The sequence below is a fragment of the Eurytemora carolleeae genome, unplaced genomic scaffold (assembly GCF_000591075.1).
Source record: "Eurytemora carolleeae unplaced genomic scaffold, Eaff_2.0 scaffold888, whole genome shotgun sequence".
NCBI classification, from domain to species: domain Eukaryota; kingdom Metazoa; phylum Arthropoda; class Copepoda; order Calanoida; family Temoridae; genus Eurytemora; species Eurytemora carolleeae.
Genome location: NW_019397379.1, coordinates 87,594 through 104,237, shown reverse-complemented (window position 1 = coordinate 104,237; position 16,644 = coordinate 87,594). Strand labels below are relative to the sequence as shown.

Here is a 16,644-nt window from a genome sequence, read left to right as displayed (position 1 = left end):
GGGGATAGGATTAATATTAAATAATTAAATATTTTTGTATGGAACAATTTTTAAATGTGAAAGCAAGTTATGTGAAAAAGCAAAGAATATGAAATGAAAAGGTGAAAGGTAGTGAAGGGGGAGGGGGGTGTCATCAAGAGAGGGGCATTTATGTAGACAAAAAAATCGCAGATAAGAGGGTAAAAGGGTGATCGAAATCTTAAATGTTTTCAATCAAAACTCCTGTTATTAAACAGCTATTGTGAAGAACAAAAATTTTAGAATTGTTCATAAATAAATTTGTTTTTTCTCAAATTTTAAATCTAAGCTAGAGAAGCAACTAGCTATTATCGATCATTTCTGAACCAATAGAAATTGCATGGCGGTAACATCAATCTTTTTAGCTATCTCATTATCCAATTAGAGATAAATCCTTATATCGGCGCTATAACAGTAAATGGAAATATTTACTTCTACTAAAGCTATGGTGTCAAGGACATTAAAATATTCTTCTTGTCTTAAAATGAATTGTACAATATAGCTAGGTCGATAATTTCAAAAAGAAAAGAAACGTTAAGTTCAGTTACTGGTATATAAAAGGGTGTTGAAAAAAAACACTTCATACGTTTTTCTCTCACGGGCTAAATTATTGCTTTTCTATCTGTGTGTCTGTCTATCTATCTATGTATCTATCTATATATATATATATATATCTCTGGAAATTTGTGCTTCTGTATTTCTCTCTATGTATCTATCTTTCTATCTGTGTATCTTTCTCTGTATCTGTCTATCCATCTGTGTATTTGTGTATCTATCAGTGTAGCTTTGCATCTATCTATCTATCTGTCCATCCATCTGTGTATTTGTGTATCTATCAGTGTAGCTTTGCATCTATCTATCTATCTGTGTATTTATGTATTTATCTGTGTAGCTTTGAGTCAATCTATCTATCTGTCTATCTATCTGTGTGGTGGTCTGTTTCTAATCTGAAAAACAGAGACTCTTCCAAACCATTAATATTTCTTATCCAATGTCTTTTCCCGGAAAAAGAAACTTTCTAAGAAAATCTAAATAATTTCTGAAGCAGAGTGGAGAAATAAATATATATTTCTTATTATATACTCTCGTCGTCGTATATATTAATATAATGACTTTCATTTTCAATTTTTTATTTCTTCCAAGCTTTTAAACATGCATGGATACACATAAACATGGAAACAAAGAGAGTTTGTCAAATAACAGGTTGCCTTGGGCTAGATGGTAAACTTGTAATTTGAGAATCTTGTTATAAATCAAAACTTAAAAAGAAAAGTTGTCTTTATATATTGTATTGACATCTGTAGATTATTTGACAATTCACAGCGGTACCATTTAGCAAGTTATAATATTGACAATACAGTTGTCTTTATATATTGTATTGACATCTGTAGATTATTTGACAATTCACAGCGGTACCATTTAGTAAGTTATAATATTGACAATACGGGGATTATTTAAAAAAAATCCTCCATTTTCTTTCTCTGCTGCATGTCACTTTTTCAGAGAACCAGATAGAAAAAGCACCATAGTTTCAGTAGAATTAAATATTTCCATTTACTGAATGATTGAAGGATTCATAACTCTGATTGGATAATGATATAGATAGAAAGATAGATGTTACCAGCATACTATTTCTATTGGTTCAGAGTAGACAACAAACACATGACTAAACCCTGAGTGGATTAGGCGCTAATGGACTCGGCATACAGGAGTGAAAAGCAGGGATAACTCCATCATTTTTGCCTAAACTAAGGTTCAGTGCAGTTCACGCACCTCTGCCCCTTTAGTAAAAGTAAATTCAATCTATATAAAGCAGCACAAAGTCTGACCGCCTTAACCTTGTTGCACCGGCTAGTCCTGTTAATACTGCTAGGTACAGTACAAACTGGGATGGGAAAGGTTGACCCGGCTCGGAAATTCAAATGTACTACGGCTGCCCGTGAGTTGCAACGAGAGCAACTTGAAATTACGTCTACAGTACCTTTAATGCCCTTTAATGAGCTATTTCTTCGATAGTTCATCTTTCTTTTCTTCTAGAAGGTTCTAAACCATTTTATTTTTGGAGGCTTTTTTTGTTCAGTAATAATGGTTGCAACTGGGTCTTCAGTGGCCATTTTTTAGTTTGAACATTTTTTCTGTTTGTCTCTTCACAGGATGAATCCCAAAAAAGGGTCAATTGAAAATTAGGACTTTTCTGCATTTATTGCGTAAATTTTGTCTCTGGGCGGGGTATTTTCAGTGATAAAGAGGGTCAACATATCAAGGTCATTTTTTCTGGGACACCCTGTATATATACGCTTTTGTTGGTTCTTTTTACCTCTATTGAGCCTCAATACCAATTATTTGCCTTTTGTTTTCACATATTTGAAAATAAATATTATTCCAGGTTTCATTCTTCTCTATTTAGTATTCATAGAGAAATTATATTAACAGAGTTGGAGTAAAATATTCTTCATAAAAACCATAGAGAAATTATGTTAAAAGAGTTGAAATAAAATATTCTTTCTAAAACCATAGAGAAATTATATTAATAGAGTTGGAGTAAAACATTCTTTCTAAAACCATAGAGATATTATATTAACAGAGTTGGAGTAAAATATTCTTTATAAAACCATAGAAAAATTATGTTAAAAGAGTTGAAATAAAATATTCTTTCTAAAACCATAGAGAAATTATATTAGCAGAGTTGAAGTAAAACATTCTTTATAAAACCATAGAGTAATTATATTAACAGAGTTGAAGTAAAATATTCTTTCTAAAACCATAGAGTAATTATATTAACAGAGTTAGAGTGAAACATTTTTTCTAAAACATTTTAGAAATTATATTAACAGAGTTGGAGTAAAACATTCTTTATAAAACCATAGAGTAATTATATGAAAAGATGGGAAGTATAACATCTCTGTATAAAACCATAGAGTAATTATATTAAAAGATGGGAAGTATAACATCTCTGAATAAAACCATAGAGAAATTATATTAAAAGAGTGGAAGTAAAACATCTCTTTATAAAACATTAGAGAAATTATATTAAAAGAGTGGAAGTAAAACATCTCTTTAAAAAACCAGTGGTACGAATTATGCAACCTCATGGAAGTGGTCTGCCGGGCACGTTTTCATCTTGTTAATCTAACGTGACACCTCTGCCGGGCACGTTTTCATCTTGTTTTTGGTTAACGTGACACCTCTGCCGGGCACGTTTTCATCTTGTTAATCTAACGTGACACCTCTGCCATGCACATTTTTATCTTGTTTTTGGTTAATGTGACACCTCTGCCGGGCACGTTTTCATCTTGTGTGACACCTCTGCCGGGCACGTTTTCATCTTGTTAATCTAACGTGACACCTCTGCCATGCACATTTTTATCTTGTTTTTGGTTAACGTGACACCTCTGCTGGGCACATTTTTATCCTGTTAGTCTAACATGACAACTCTGCCATGCACATATTTATCTTGTTTTTGGTTAACGTGACACCTCTGCTGGGCAAATTTTTATCCTGTTAGTCTAATGTGACAACTCTGCCGGGCACATTTTTATCCTGTTATTCTAATGTGACAACTCTGCCGGGCACATTTTTATCCTGTTAGTTTTGCGTGACACCTCTTTCCTATGTCCATTTTTATGTCTGATGTTGTTAGGTAAATTTGTTGTGATATGTACATTATATTTCTCATATATAGTGCTGTATAGTGTAAGTGGATAAAAGGTATATTTTAGCTTTATGCATATTTTAGTGTTCTGACTTTTACAATTTAAAAACACTTCTATCCAGGGCCGCCATCTTACTGCCGCTGCTTATTCATTACTTCTTTTTTTTTAAAGAGAATGTACATCTGATTTCAAATATACCTTTACATTTAAGATTGGCATTCATGATTCACAACCCTTCAAACTTTTTGTTTGAGCAAAAATTATGAAAATATCCTAATTTTTCTTTCTTAATTACATTCTATTGGTTTATTTGTGAAAATTATTTGCGAATTTTATGCACCACAGACAAAGATCGGAATTCATGGAATTCAAAACATTTAGGATGGAAAAACTCAATTAAAGATTTAAAGGGGAATGTTGTAAATCGAATATCCACCTCAAAAAAATGAGGGTTTAAAAGGGAATGTAAAGGAAAAATGAAAGGGGGTAAAGGCTGAAGCATTTCAGAAGTTGATCGAGATCCATAAGAGTGCTATCTGATCTTCCTGTCTTGAGAAATTGATACAAAACTGTGTCCAATTTATTCGAAAATCTGTATATATTTAAAATTTTGTATTAAAATAGCAGGTTTAAATTGATTACATTCAGCAGATACGCAACCAATGTGAAATTGACGATATCTGCAGAGAAGCCTTGTAACACATATCTCAGCAAACCCTATATCTGTAAACCTGTATGTACTATGTTGTAACTAGTAAGATGCAAATAGGGTCTGTTGTATGCGTATCTCGTAAATCAGTCTGCGTGGTTTCTGTGTATGCACTAGACACCTTCTATACTGCAGCAGACAGATTTTACATATTACATCACTCAATTGATCCTGCACACACCTCATATATAGATTGAAAATGGCTTATGATTTATATTTATCAATTTTTAACAAAATAATGTGAAAATTAATTTGAAAAAAAGCATTTTATTTGCTCTTTTTGACATTGTCATACATATCGGTGTAACTCCATATACCGGACAACACTCAGGCTGGTAGGTGGGAAGGTACCTAAATGCATAACTATCACAACTTGCACAACTAAAGATACTATTATTATCATATATTTTCTGAAATTGATCAAAACATTGCCAAATATAAAGTGTATGTGAACCCCGGTAGATGATATATATTCTCCAATTCCTCAATTCTTACAATTTCTACGCAGTATTGAACTTGGTTCATACAAAGCTCGGGACAAAATATAATCTAAAAAGGTATATATTAATATCATTATGATTGTTATTATTATTATCATTAACATTTTATTATTATTATTATCATAATTATTATTATTATTATTAAAACTAGCTCTGAATATTATTATTAGTAATATTATCATCACTATTATTATGATATCATATCTCCAATATATTGGCAGGAGAAGAGAATACTTGTATTATACCCTTTATCTTAACTTTTATTAATTTCAGTAACTCATGACAGACCTAGAAGAGAAGTTCGGCAGTGATCCATTTACATACGTTGCTAGTCTATTTGGGTATATTTTTGTTTGTTTGTATCACATAAACGTCAACACCACTGTACCGATTGGGCCGAAATTTTGTGTGGGACCTGACATGGCTCCAGGAAAGGTTTATGAGTTGTCAAAATTTTAAATGTCTCAAACAAAATTAGATTTTCATTATCCCTATAAAAAATAAGATTTTAATGTAAAAAAAAGATTCACACAAATACTATAGTCAATATCAATCAGGATAACAACTCATTGTATTCTCAGGTATCTGTCTTATAAGATACAACACAATCAGGAACTCAAGGTTCACATGAATACCATTGTCAATATCAATCAGGATACAACTCATTGTATTCTCAGGTATCTGTCTTATAAGATACAACTCAATCAGGAACTCAAGGTTCACACCAATACCATTGTCAATATCAATCCATATACAGCTCATTCTGTATTCTCAGGTATCTGTCTTACAAGATACAACAAATCAGGAAATCAAGGCTCACAAAAATACTATAGTCAATATCAATCGGGATAGAACTCAGTCTGTATTCTCTGGTATCTGTATTACAAGATATAACTTCATCAGGAACTCAAGGTTCACACAAATATCATAGTCAATATCAATCCAGATACAACTCAGTCTGTATTCTCAGGAACCTGTCTTACAAGATACAACTCAATGTAATTCCCAATCAATATCTATATTTCAAGAAACTGATTCAGGGCCCTTCAGGTTTGCTAACCAAGAATAATTACTCTCACACTGTAATCAAAGCGGAGTCTATTCCAACTGACCTTTCTTTTGATTTCTATGTTACAGGTTAAGTTAATGAATGTAATTAAAAGTTTTGCATTGTTACATACAAGCGTAGTTAAGCTAATCACAAAACAGGTTTGAGGTAGTTATCTACAGACGTAGCTAGGTTAGGTTAATCCAATAAATGTTTTGCGTAGCTATTTAATAACGTATTTAGATTCACAGACACTGCACAATGTAATAAATCTTGGTGTGTACATACACATGTAGCACAACAGATATTGAATAAGAAAAAAGAAAACCGGAGTGGAGTTCCTGTCAGAAACCAATTTATGCAGAACTAGAGAAGACATAGCAAGACCATAAGGATAAACAATATGTATCAAATTATAATTTATTAATATAATAATTGAAAAAATATTAACAATATACAAAAGCAAATAATAATAATAATAACAAATGGTAAAATTAATAATTTTTTAATTATTTTGATGATGATAATAATAGTAAATTGAATCCCTGTTTAAAGTATTTAGTTTATTTAGTAATCACGAGGTGTCACTCTGACTGAGTTTTGATCCTTTAAAATAACAAATATTTGGTCAGTTTCAAACAATTCGGATAAAGATATAATTTCCATAACATATATTAAAATAAAAATAATTTCTAAAATTTTATTTAAGTTGGAATTCCACAGTTTCACGTTGGTATTTTAATTATATAAATCTATATTTTAAAAATCTAAGAAATTTTCTATCATTATTTTCTTTGTGTAGTGTAATATGTTATAGTGTTTTGATAGGTTCAGGCCTCATACATTGACTTGAAATGTGTGCTAACTACCGGCTAAGGTTTCATTCATAAGTGATATTTAGAAGCTGTTTAACTAAACCGTGTGATCAAATCTTTTATTATTAGCGCAATAATGTCCCTACCTGATGATATTAATTATACGTACATTTTTTGCACTACCGTTGTTTTAATAATTAATTTCCAAATTAGATACTTTTAAATTTTAAATCTTTAAATTTATTTAAATTTATTTGTTATGTTATTCTAATGCAATACAATTTGACTGAAGCGCAATTATGGGGGGGGCTGCCGGGTGCGAGCCCACCCCTAGCACCTGAGAGGGTGGGCCCCCTGCAGAATGAAAAGAAAGATTGGCGAATATTATTATCACAGGAGTCAGGAATAATAAACCAAAAGAGTTATTGTAGAAATTGTATTCTTCTATGGTTAGTTCAATTCAGTTCAAACTTTGAATTATTTTGGTAAAAAAGTTTGAAATATCAAAGGTTTACACCACTCAATGCAAAGATTGAGGGATTAGAATATTTGAGTTTGCAGCAAAATCTCAGTTTCAAATCAAGGAACATTCTGAAACTGAACCTGTCAAACTTCTAACTCATTATCATATTTGATAACTATAACCTATTTATCTTCTTTAAAAGATCTTTTATAGATATTCCACATATTCGTTTGATAGCTTTTTAATGGTTTGTAAAAGACAGAAACAAATTTAGAGTTCATACATGCAATCATGAATATATGACAAAAGACATTTTAAATTCTGTACAGTCGTCTCTGAAGTCTGAAGTGTCCTCTATTTTTGGAAGTTTTTTAATATTTCTTTCCAAAACACTTGATTTTGTATGTTTTCTATTGGTTCAGAATAGACAACAAACACATGACTAAACCCTGATTGGATCAAGGGCTAATGGACAAATCCACAAGTCCCTTTTTTGTATAGAGAACCGCAATTTGAAAATACTAGATTTTAAGAAATAGTGATAATTCCATCATTGTTGATCAGACAATAGTTTAAAATGTTGTTGTTGTATACCTAATTTAAATTAAGACCCTCATTTCTTTAAGATTGATATCTGATTTGCAAAATTTCCCTATAGATCTTCAATTGAGTAATTATGGAGATATCCTCGTTTTTCCATCCTAATTGTGTTGGTTGAAGTGCCAATTCAGATAAACAAGGGACGTGGTGCAGAGCCGCCATGAGCCCCACAAAACCGTCCCCCTGCCTCTCACTTTATCACCAAGCCTCTGCCATGCGGTCTGAGCACCTTTCATTTTGATCTCTGCTTGCTGCTGTATTTATTTTTTATTCATCTTTAATAGCCTAATCAACCATAAAATCTAAATATATCTCTTCATTGTAGAATTCACAATAGTTTAAAGAATCGTTTAATCTACAAATTTCAAATATTAATTCATTTATTTGGTCATTTTATTATTTTCTTGTGAAAAATGTACACACATAGAAAAACTTTGAGCCTATTGTAATTTACGCTGTAATTCGTTCATATAGTAACTACGCAAATCCTGTAAGGCAATTAACCCATTCCATATGTTCCTAGATATAATAAATATAATACCCATAATGTGATTTTTATATAGATATTCAGCACCTAACTTATAATTACGCTGTTAATAACCAAATTTTACCATGAACTAAGAAGTAAAGTAGTTGATAGAGACATGGCTTTTGATATCGTTATCAGAAGCATAGTAAGCTTGCAACAAAGATTTTGTTCTTGTTGAAACTTTCAAGCGAAGGTTGTACCTAGACAATTGGTATAAACCTATGCAGCTTGGGCTATAGTCCTGGTTGATTGTGGTAACGAATAGACCTGGAAAGATATGTCTCGAGTAAATTGTTATGGAGTAGGTAATTGCTACACACAAAGCATGCGATATAATCACAAATTATTTAACAAAAACTATTTTGATATGTGAATTGGTGCTCATATAGTTCAATTCGTAGATGGTACACCCGTGAAATAATATAAAATTTCTCTAACTTTATATAAAACTACAATAATATTTATAACACTGTTATTTTGGTTCGCAGTGCTATAAAGTTTTTGGACAGAAATTTCCTCTTTATCGAGAAGGTTCAAGCCTTTTCAGATTTAATTTTGTCCCGAGCTTTAGCGCGGGACGAAATAAAGTCTAAAAAGGCGAGAACCTTCGAGATTTAGAAAAAAAATTTAAGTACAAAAACTTTCTATGACGTCGTTCCAAAATAATAGTGTTATAGGTAATTTTATGAAACGTTTGTGTACTTGTCTTATTTCAATGGCTATTTCTAGATCAAATAAGCTTTGGAAAAAAAAGAAGTCTAAATAAAGTTGATTTTAATTTTATTTTCATTTAATCGAAAAAAAATATTTTGTAAATATCCAAAAAAAAATTTGAGAAAATCTGGGAACCAATCAAAACTTTATAGCACACCTGCAAAAATGTGCAGATAATTTTAGTTTATAGCACGTTCATTATTAAATTCACGATGAAGTGAGTAAAAATGATAAAGTACACAATAGTTTCATAAAAGTTATTCATAAGAATTTTATGACATTTAGAAACCAAAATTAGAAGTCTTAGTTTCATTTTAAAAATAGACTTGTTAATACAAATTGTGTATGCATCATTCAAACCTATTTTATCATGTTTAAATTATAATTATTTAATTGAAAATTTTTTTTTTGTGGATAATTTTATTGGAGACCAAAATACGGAACGTGGATACAGCATGGCGGAGGCTTGGAGGTAATCATATAGCGATTGTATACCGTCTCCCCCGCAAAATAGTGAAGAACCGATTATTAAAAAAGCTCAGCATTGCATCTGAGCTCTCAAAAATAAGTTATAGAGTAGGCATTTACTACAATCGTTACGTACATAATGAGATTAGCTTAACCATGTATAACGTAATGATTGATGGAACTTCGGCGAATATTGTTTCTCAGTGTCACATATTTATTAGATGTGCACGAGAATAGTTATTATGTTTGATAGGATTTATTTAAAAAATTGATCGCTGATGAATTTTAAAACCAAAACTTTTAATAATCTGGTTCAAAAACGCCGAAACAATTTATTATCTTATTGTTATAAACTCAAAAGTGAGACGCCTATCGGGCTAATTGAGAAATATACTTCTCTGTTTCTACACAGCACGGAGCCAAGAGCCAGGGACATAGAGGATAGAGTGCGGCAGGGGGGGTTCGTCCCCCACTGGATTAAACTATACAATTAAGTTTGGAAAGTGTAATATATAATTCTTATTTTTGAACCACCCCCCTCCCCTGGAAAGGAAAAAAATAAGTCCTCCTTCAACCAGGAAGCCAGGTCGTCTAGCCCAAATATTCTGTACTAACACGACCTATCACGAAAATTCCGTACTGACAGGAAAGCCGGTGTAGAACAGCTTGATGACTTCTGAACTATTGGCGGTCCGGTACGCAGCCCGCCGGCCCGGGTTGCCCATGAGCCCCCCCTTCCAATCCCAACCCAAAGCCAGCTGTGAGCTGATTTCAAATTCAATCAAACCACACCACAGTACTCGTTCAACTAGCAACATAGAAGCACAACATTAATACACAAGAAAGTATTTTTAAATAATTGTTCTTATAGAACGAAATAACATTGTTTAAGTGACTATGAGGTAAACCTAAACAAAGTGAAACTTCCCTGAAATAGTTTTGTGAACTAATCTCGAAGTTAAAGTTCGTTATAAAATCTTGAACTCTGTGACACTGTGAGAAAAGTGAAGAATGAAAATTGATCAATGAAAAACGATGTCAAAACCACGTTTTTTCGTGTCATAAGGCGGTTGCACTTCTTTCCTGTCTTTAGGTTTCTAGTTGAAAAATAGAAAAATAATTATTTAAGAAATATCTTCGGGGAACTTGAAAAAAGTGAAAATTGAAATTTATACAATTTTTTATTTGATTTTGATCAATTCTCTTACGGAGTAAGAACAGAAATTAGATAGTATTTCTTATTCTTTTTTGATGATAAGAAAGATCTTAGAAAATAAGAAAACTTTAAATGTGATTTTAAGGTCTCGCGCTCTAAAGCAAAAATCGATGAGAATTTTGCCAATTACTTCTTAAAAACAAAAGCTAACAACAAGTTCTCAATAGTGCTAAAATGTACATGTTAAGGGCTACAGAAAAGCAAAAGTGAGGTAGAGCGGTAAAATCTAATCCCAAGGTGGGGTCGCCCGACACTTCAAAGTCGACCCTGTCTTAAATATGTATGAGACTGTTCAGTGTTTATAAGCAGGCTGAATCTGTGTGTTGAAAACGCGATGTTTCTTCACTTTTTATGACTCCAATATATTTTAAAGTTTTATTCAAACTTTGCTCTGGAGCCAAAAGAATTGAAAAAGTCTGTATAATTTTACAATTTTCATTTCAAATAGATTCAAATATTCCACATTACTAAACATTTACAAAATATGAATTCTCGTCTGCAGTTTAGATATTGTTAACGCCCAAAACAAAACAAAAACTATTAACAATTTTATGTGAGTTTTTTTTTCTAGACAAAATGTTAAAAATTGTCATTTTTAAAGTTGAAAATTTTTAAACGGTTTTTTTTTCTCACGAATATACTAATATAAAACAGTGCTTTGGATCCATTTAATTTTGATGCGGAAGCGGATCCGGATCCTGAATCCGCACTAGAAAAAAATGAATTCGGATCCGGATCCAGGTCATTTCTTCAAGATTTACTAAAATCTTTTAAACAAAGCAGAATTTTCAAAGTTTTTGTCTTATTTTTTGGCTTATTTTATTGTTAAATTTGATGAACCATTCAGAAATAAGGAAATTAATCTCTCTTTTTTTTCAATAGTTCAGATTTGGGTTTAAAGAGTAACCTTTTTTGCAGTTTTTGGTTGATATTTTACCCCCTTGGATCCGGATCCGTGGATCTGTATATTTTTTGCGGATCCGGATCCAGGAAGTCAAAATCTTGCGGATCTTAAGCAATGGATAAAAACGAACACATTTCAAATAGTTGTCCTCTAATAAGTGTTCTAGGATATGGTTAAATACAAGAGACATTGTTGGTAAAGCTTTGCGACGTTTAGATTTTACGTTTTTACTTTAATTTGACGTGCTTCTGGTGTTTAAAAACAAACATAGATTCAGCCTGCTTGTAAACAGTCTCATCAATTTTTAAGACAGGTTCAACTTTAAAGTTCTCTACGCCTTGGGCTTAGATTTTACCGCTCTCAATTACAAATGCTTTTCTGTAGCCCTATACATGTACATTTCAGCACTATAAAGCACTTGTTGTTAGCTTTGGTTTTTAAGAAGTTATTGGCAAATTTCTTTTCTTCTTTTGCTTTAGAGTGTGTGACTTTTAAATGACAGTGAAAAAAAGTCATATGCCTAATAATACAGCAGTCCAATGAGACCCATACAATTGTAGATTAAGAAGACAACAGTTGGACTCAATAGACCAATAAATATTTCACGCACCTCTGTCCCTTTAGTAAAAGTAAATTCAACATATATGAAGCATATAGTCTGACCGCGTCAACCTTGTTGCACCGGCTAGTCCTGTTGATTGTCTGCTTAATTAAATCCAATGTCCGTGCGGTACAGTACAAAATGGGACCGGAAAGGTTGACCCGGCTCGGAAATTCAAATGTACTGCGGCTGCCCGTGATTTAACACAGTTGTACCGTCTAATCTTGTACACAAAGCAAGTTTCTTTAAAAAGTTGTAAAACTATTTGCTTTATAACAGCATAAAATACATATAATATTGTTTTCCTATTCCACAGTTTTATGTGTTCTACTGTATAATTTACAGATTATAATTATGCAAGACTTAAATAATTCTAGTAAGAATGTTAGAAGAATATAAAGTTCAACTTTAATTAATTACAAACACAGAATTCTTAGAAGATATTCTTTTTTAACAAACAAACAGAACAAACAAACAGATAGACAGCTGTAACAGACATACAGAAGAGACAGTCCAGACAGATTTAACAGACAGGCATAAAAGACAGCCATGGCAAACGGCTAGATAATTAGACAAATGGAAAAAGATTAGCTTTTCTGTAATATCTGTATTCACATGAGAATATTTTTTTTTGTAAATAATAAAGATGTTAATGAATAAGATTTCTAAATAAATATAAAAAAAATAATATAAATATATTGAAACTCTGATATCATTTCTATATAAGAAATTTTTCTTTAGACTTATTAAGCATTTTTTATAAATTGTATCCTTAAAAAATATGAAAAAATATGAAAAAAATTATGTTTTTGTTTATTTTCCTACATTTTATTCATAAAATTATTCTAAACATTTGAATCAAATGCTTAACGGAAAAACTAGCTGAACAGTAATAAAATAACAAAAATCCAAATGTTGATAAAAAATAACTTGAATGTTTGAAATATGTCCTTGTTGACAAATTATATTATTTGTCAAGAAATGACAGAATATGATAAATTAACACTTAGGCGAATTATTTTTCCTTTTTTCATTTCTTAAATTCTTAGAAATCTCCTGTTGGAGAACTGTAGTGAAAGTAAATTAGATTTGTTTAAAAACAATTACATATTTATCTTTTTTGAAAAAAAAATTTGAAAATTTTCAAACCCACATATTTGTTCACATTGCCAGACAGGAATATACATTTACTTGTTTTAAATCTTATTTTTTAGGATTTTATCAATTAAAGACTAATGCAAATTATTTATTTATTTAATTTTTAGCCCTAATGATGTATTATTAATAGTTCACATTGACCCTAACTTGAAGGGTGTAAAAAATATGAGCGAAACGGAAAAATTGTTGAAAAAAGATCTTTTGCCAGGGTCTAATAAAGCAGGTTTTGTATACCTTAAAATGCTTTAACTCTAAATGCTTATCCACTAATTGTTTCGATAATCTGATATTAATAATTCAAGATGATTAATCCTCAAATACATACTTTTTGAAAATAGTTTATTCTTAATTCGATGAAAAAAAATATTTTGCTCTTATTTCTAAAAGTTTTCAATTGATGTGAATTCTTAACTGTTTCAGGAAAGGCCCCTGTAGCCCTTTATTGAGTCTTTGCCACAAACTCAAATGTTAAAATCCCCATATCTTTGCAACCTCGTTGTGAAAACCTTTGATATTTCAAGCTTTGGTCACGCATTTGATCAAACAGAATTTATATCTAAGGTTGCAAGATATATATTGATTAGAAAATCTGAGTTTGTGGCAAAAATTTAATTCCTTTATCTGAAAGAAATTAGACTCTCTATTAATAGAGCGGAATGTCTGAATCACAAAAGTACCCTCAAATTTGTTTAATCAAGAGCTAAAGAGCTATTAAAGATCATCTTCATCTTAATGAATTATTTATATTTTTTTAAAAGGGACTTGCGGATTTTTGCTTGTGGAAACAATGGAGAGAACTTTCATAATCGAGCAGATTTTCAAATTAGAAAATTGTCCATAATATTGATAAGATCAAGTAATAAATGGCTCCGTTGTGTCGTGAAGTGTAAAGATAAAGAATTATGTTCAAGATCATTTCTCAGATCAATTTTTACATCAAACAAATAATCTATACAAGATTTTTTTTGTCATATAATACAATATCCCCCCCCCCCTCCCTATAGTAAATTTCAATAATCCAAATAATGGGAAAGATTGAAGTCAAAAAAATAAAAACTACATAGCAGGCGATTAAAGCGGGTTAGTCTAATATTTAATAAGTTAGTTGTACATAGCGGGGCTATCCTAATATTTAATAAGTTAGGTGTACATAGCGGGTTAGCCTAATAAATTAAGTGGACATAGCGGGTTAGCCGAATAAGTTAAGTGCACATAGCAGGTTATCCGAATAAGTTAGGTGTACATAGCAGGTTAGCCTAATAAGTTAAGTGTACATAGCGGGTTAGCCTAATAAGTTAAGTGTACATAGCAGGTTAGCCGAATAAGTTAGGTGTACATAGTAAGTTATCCAACTAAGTTAAGTGTGCATATCGGGTTATCCGAATAAGTTAGGTGTACAAAGCGGGGTATTCGAATAAGTTAGGTGTACAAAGCGGGGTATTCGAATAAGTTAGGTGTACATAGCGGGGTATTCGAATAAGTTAGGTGTACAGCGGGTTATCCGAATAAGTTAGGTGTACATAGCAGGTTATCCGAATAAGTTAGGTGTACACAGTGGATGTCCCAAAAGTCCCACAAGTATTCTCAACCCAAAACAAAGTTGGAAAGATTGTGGAGGTCCTCCTGGTGCTCCAGGGTTCTGATAGTCGGATCCGAGTTCAACTTTACCTGTAAAAAAATTCAAATAGATTTTCAATTTTTTTTGTTAAAAAATTAACCCTTTTATTTCTATCAAAAAAAACTCGCTTTTAAAATTACTTAACAGTAACAAAAAAAGTTTGTAAATTTATCTTCATTTTTTTCGCGGATTCCAAAAAAATCAAAATTTTGTTAAGACAATTAAAAAAATCTGAACATCCATGAACTCCATGAACCTTCCATTAGGTGTCAATGTACAGTTGCCATAACAAATTTTGTCAGTTTCGACATTTATTGAAAACAAACAAAGTATATAGATTGTTTGTACAAAATATATTTAATCAACTAAAATCAAAGAAAATAGAAATAAACCCACACAGTTTTTTACCTTCTTGAGATGAAGTTTGCGCATCGGCACCATAAGGTATAGGTTGTGCAACTACCCCGTACAGTACAACCGAGGGAACTCCACCGTACATGTCAAACTAAAATAAAACTGTATCATATATGTTTTTAATCATAACTCATCTCATTGAAAAGCTATCGAGAAGATGCAATCATGCTTTGAATTTTTAATATGTATATCATTTATAAGTTTATTTTAATCTTACTTTGAGGTCAGAAATTCGGACCGGTAGAAATGTTACCTTCTCCTTCTGTCTAGTTTGCAGTATGTACGGTACAGTACCGGTAGAAATGTTACCTTCTTCTTTTGTCTAGTTTGCAGTACGTACAGTACAGTAGCGGTAGAAATGTTAACTTCTCCTTCTGTCTAGTTTGCAGTAAGTACGGTACAGTACCTTTAGAAATGTTACCTTCTCCTTCTGTTTAGTTTGCAGAGCGTACGGTACAGTACCGGTAGAAATGTTACCTTTTCCTTCTGTTTAGTTTGCAGTAAGTACGGTACAGTACCTTTAGAAATGTTACCTTCTCCTTCTGTATAGTTTGCAGTACGTACAGTACAGTAGCGGTAGAAATGTTAACTTCTTCTGTCTAGTTTGCAGTATGTACGATACTGTACCGGTAAAAATGTTACCTTCTCCTTCTGTTTAGTTTGCAGAGCGTACGGTACAGTACCGGTAGAAATGTTACCTTCTCCTTCTGTTTAGTTTGCAGAGCGTACGGTACAGTACCGGTAGAAATGTTACCTTCTCCTTGCAGTACGTACGGTACAGCTGAATTAGGACCGTCAATAGTTTTAACTAAGAAACTTTTACACATTCCTGTTATCAAAGATACAAAATTTATTTACTGCTTATTCAAATTAATGCAAGCTGTTATAAAGTTATGGAGGAAAATTCAGCCCCCCCCCCCCCCTCCTTCACACCGGTGAAGGGTTAAACCTTACACAAAAAAATATCTAAGTAAAAAATGGTTTATGAATTTAAACTTTGCCTTGTGTTATAATCAAAATAAAAAAGCCAGTAAAAAATATAATAACTGTTTCTGGTTTAGATTTCATGATCAACTGATTTTTTATTTTCATTTACAATTGTTTAAGTTAACAATTCTCTTCAGTCTTAACAATTTTATCAATTAAAGAAAAAAAGAGTCATAAAAATTTATTACAATTATTTAATTATTAGCCCTTAATGATGTATTTATTATTA

The 16,644-nt window shown here is 31.6% G+C and overlaps 1 protein-coding gene across 1 annotated transcript; it reads right to left on the bottom strand.

Annotated features, from left to right (window-relative positions):
* Nucleotides 1-14,467: 14,467 nt before the first annotated feature.
* On the bottom strand, nt 14,468-16,255 carry LOC111713952 (uncharacterized). The gene is made up of 3 exons (XM_023488951.1): nt 16,127-16,255; nt 15,423-15,519; nt 14,468-15,064 (listed from the first exon to the last, which is right to left on the bottom strand). The coding sequence occupies exons 1-3, from the start codon at nt 16,253-16,255 to the stop codon at nt 14,925-14,927; spliced, it is 366 nt and encodes a 121-aa protein (XP_023344719.1). The 3' UTR covers nt 14,468-14,924.
* Nucleotides 16,256-16,644: the final 389 nt, after the last annotated feature.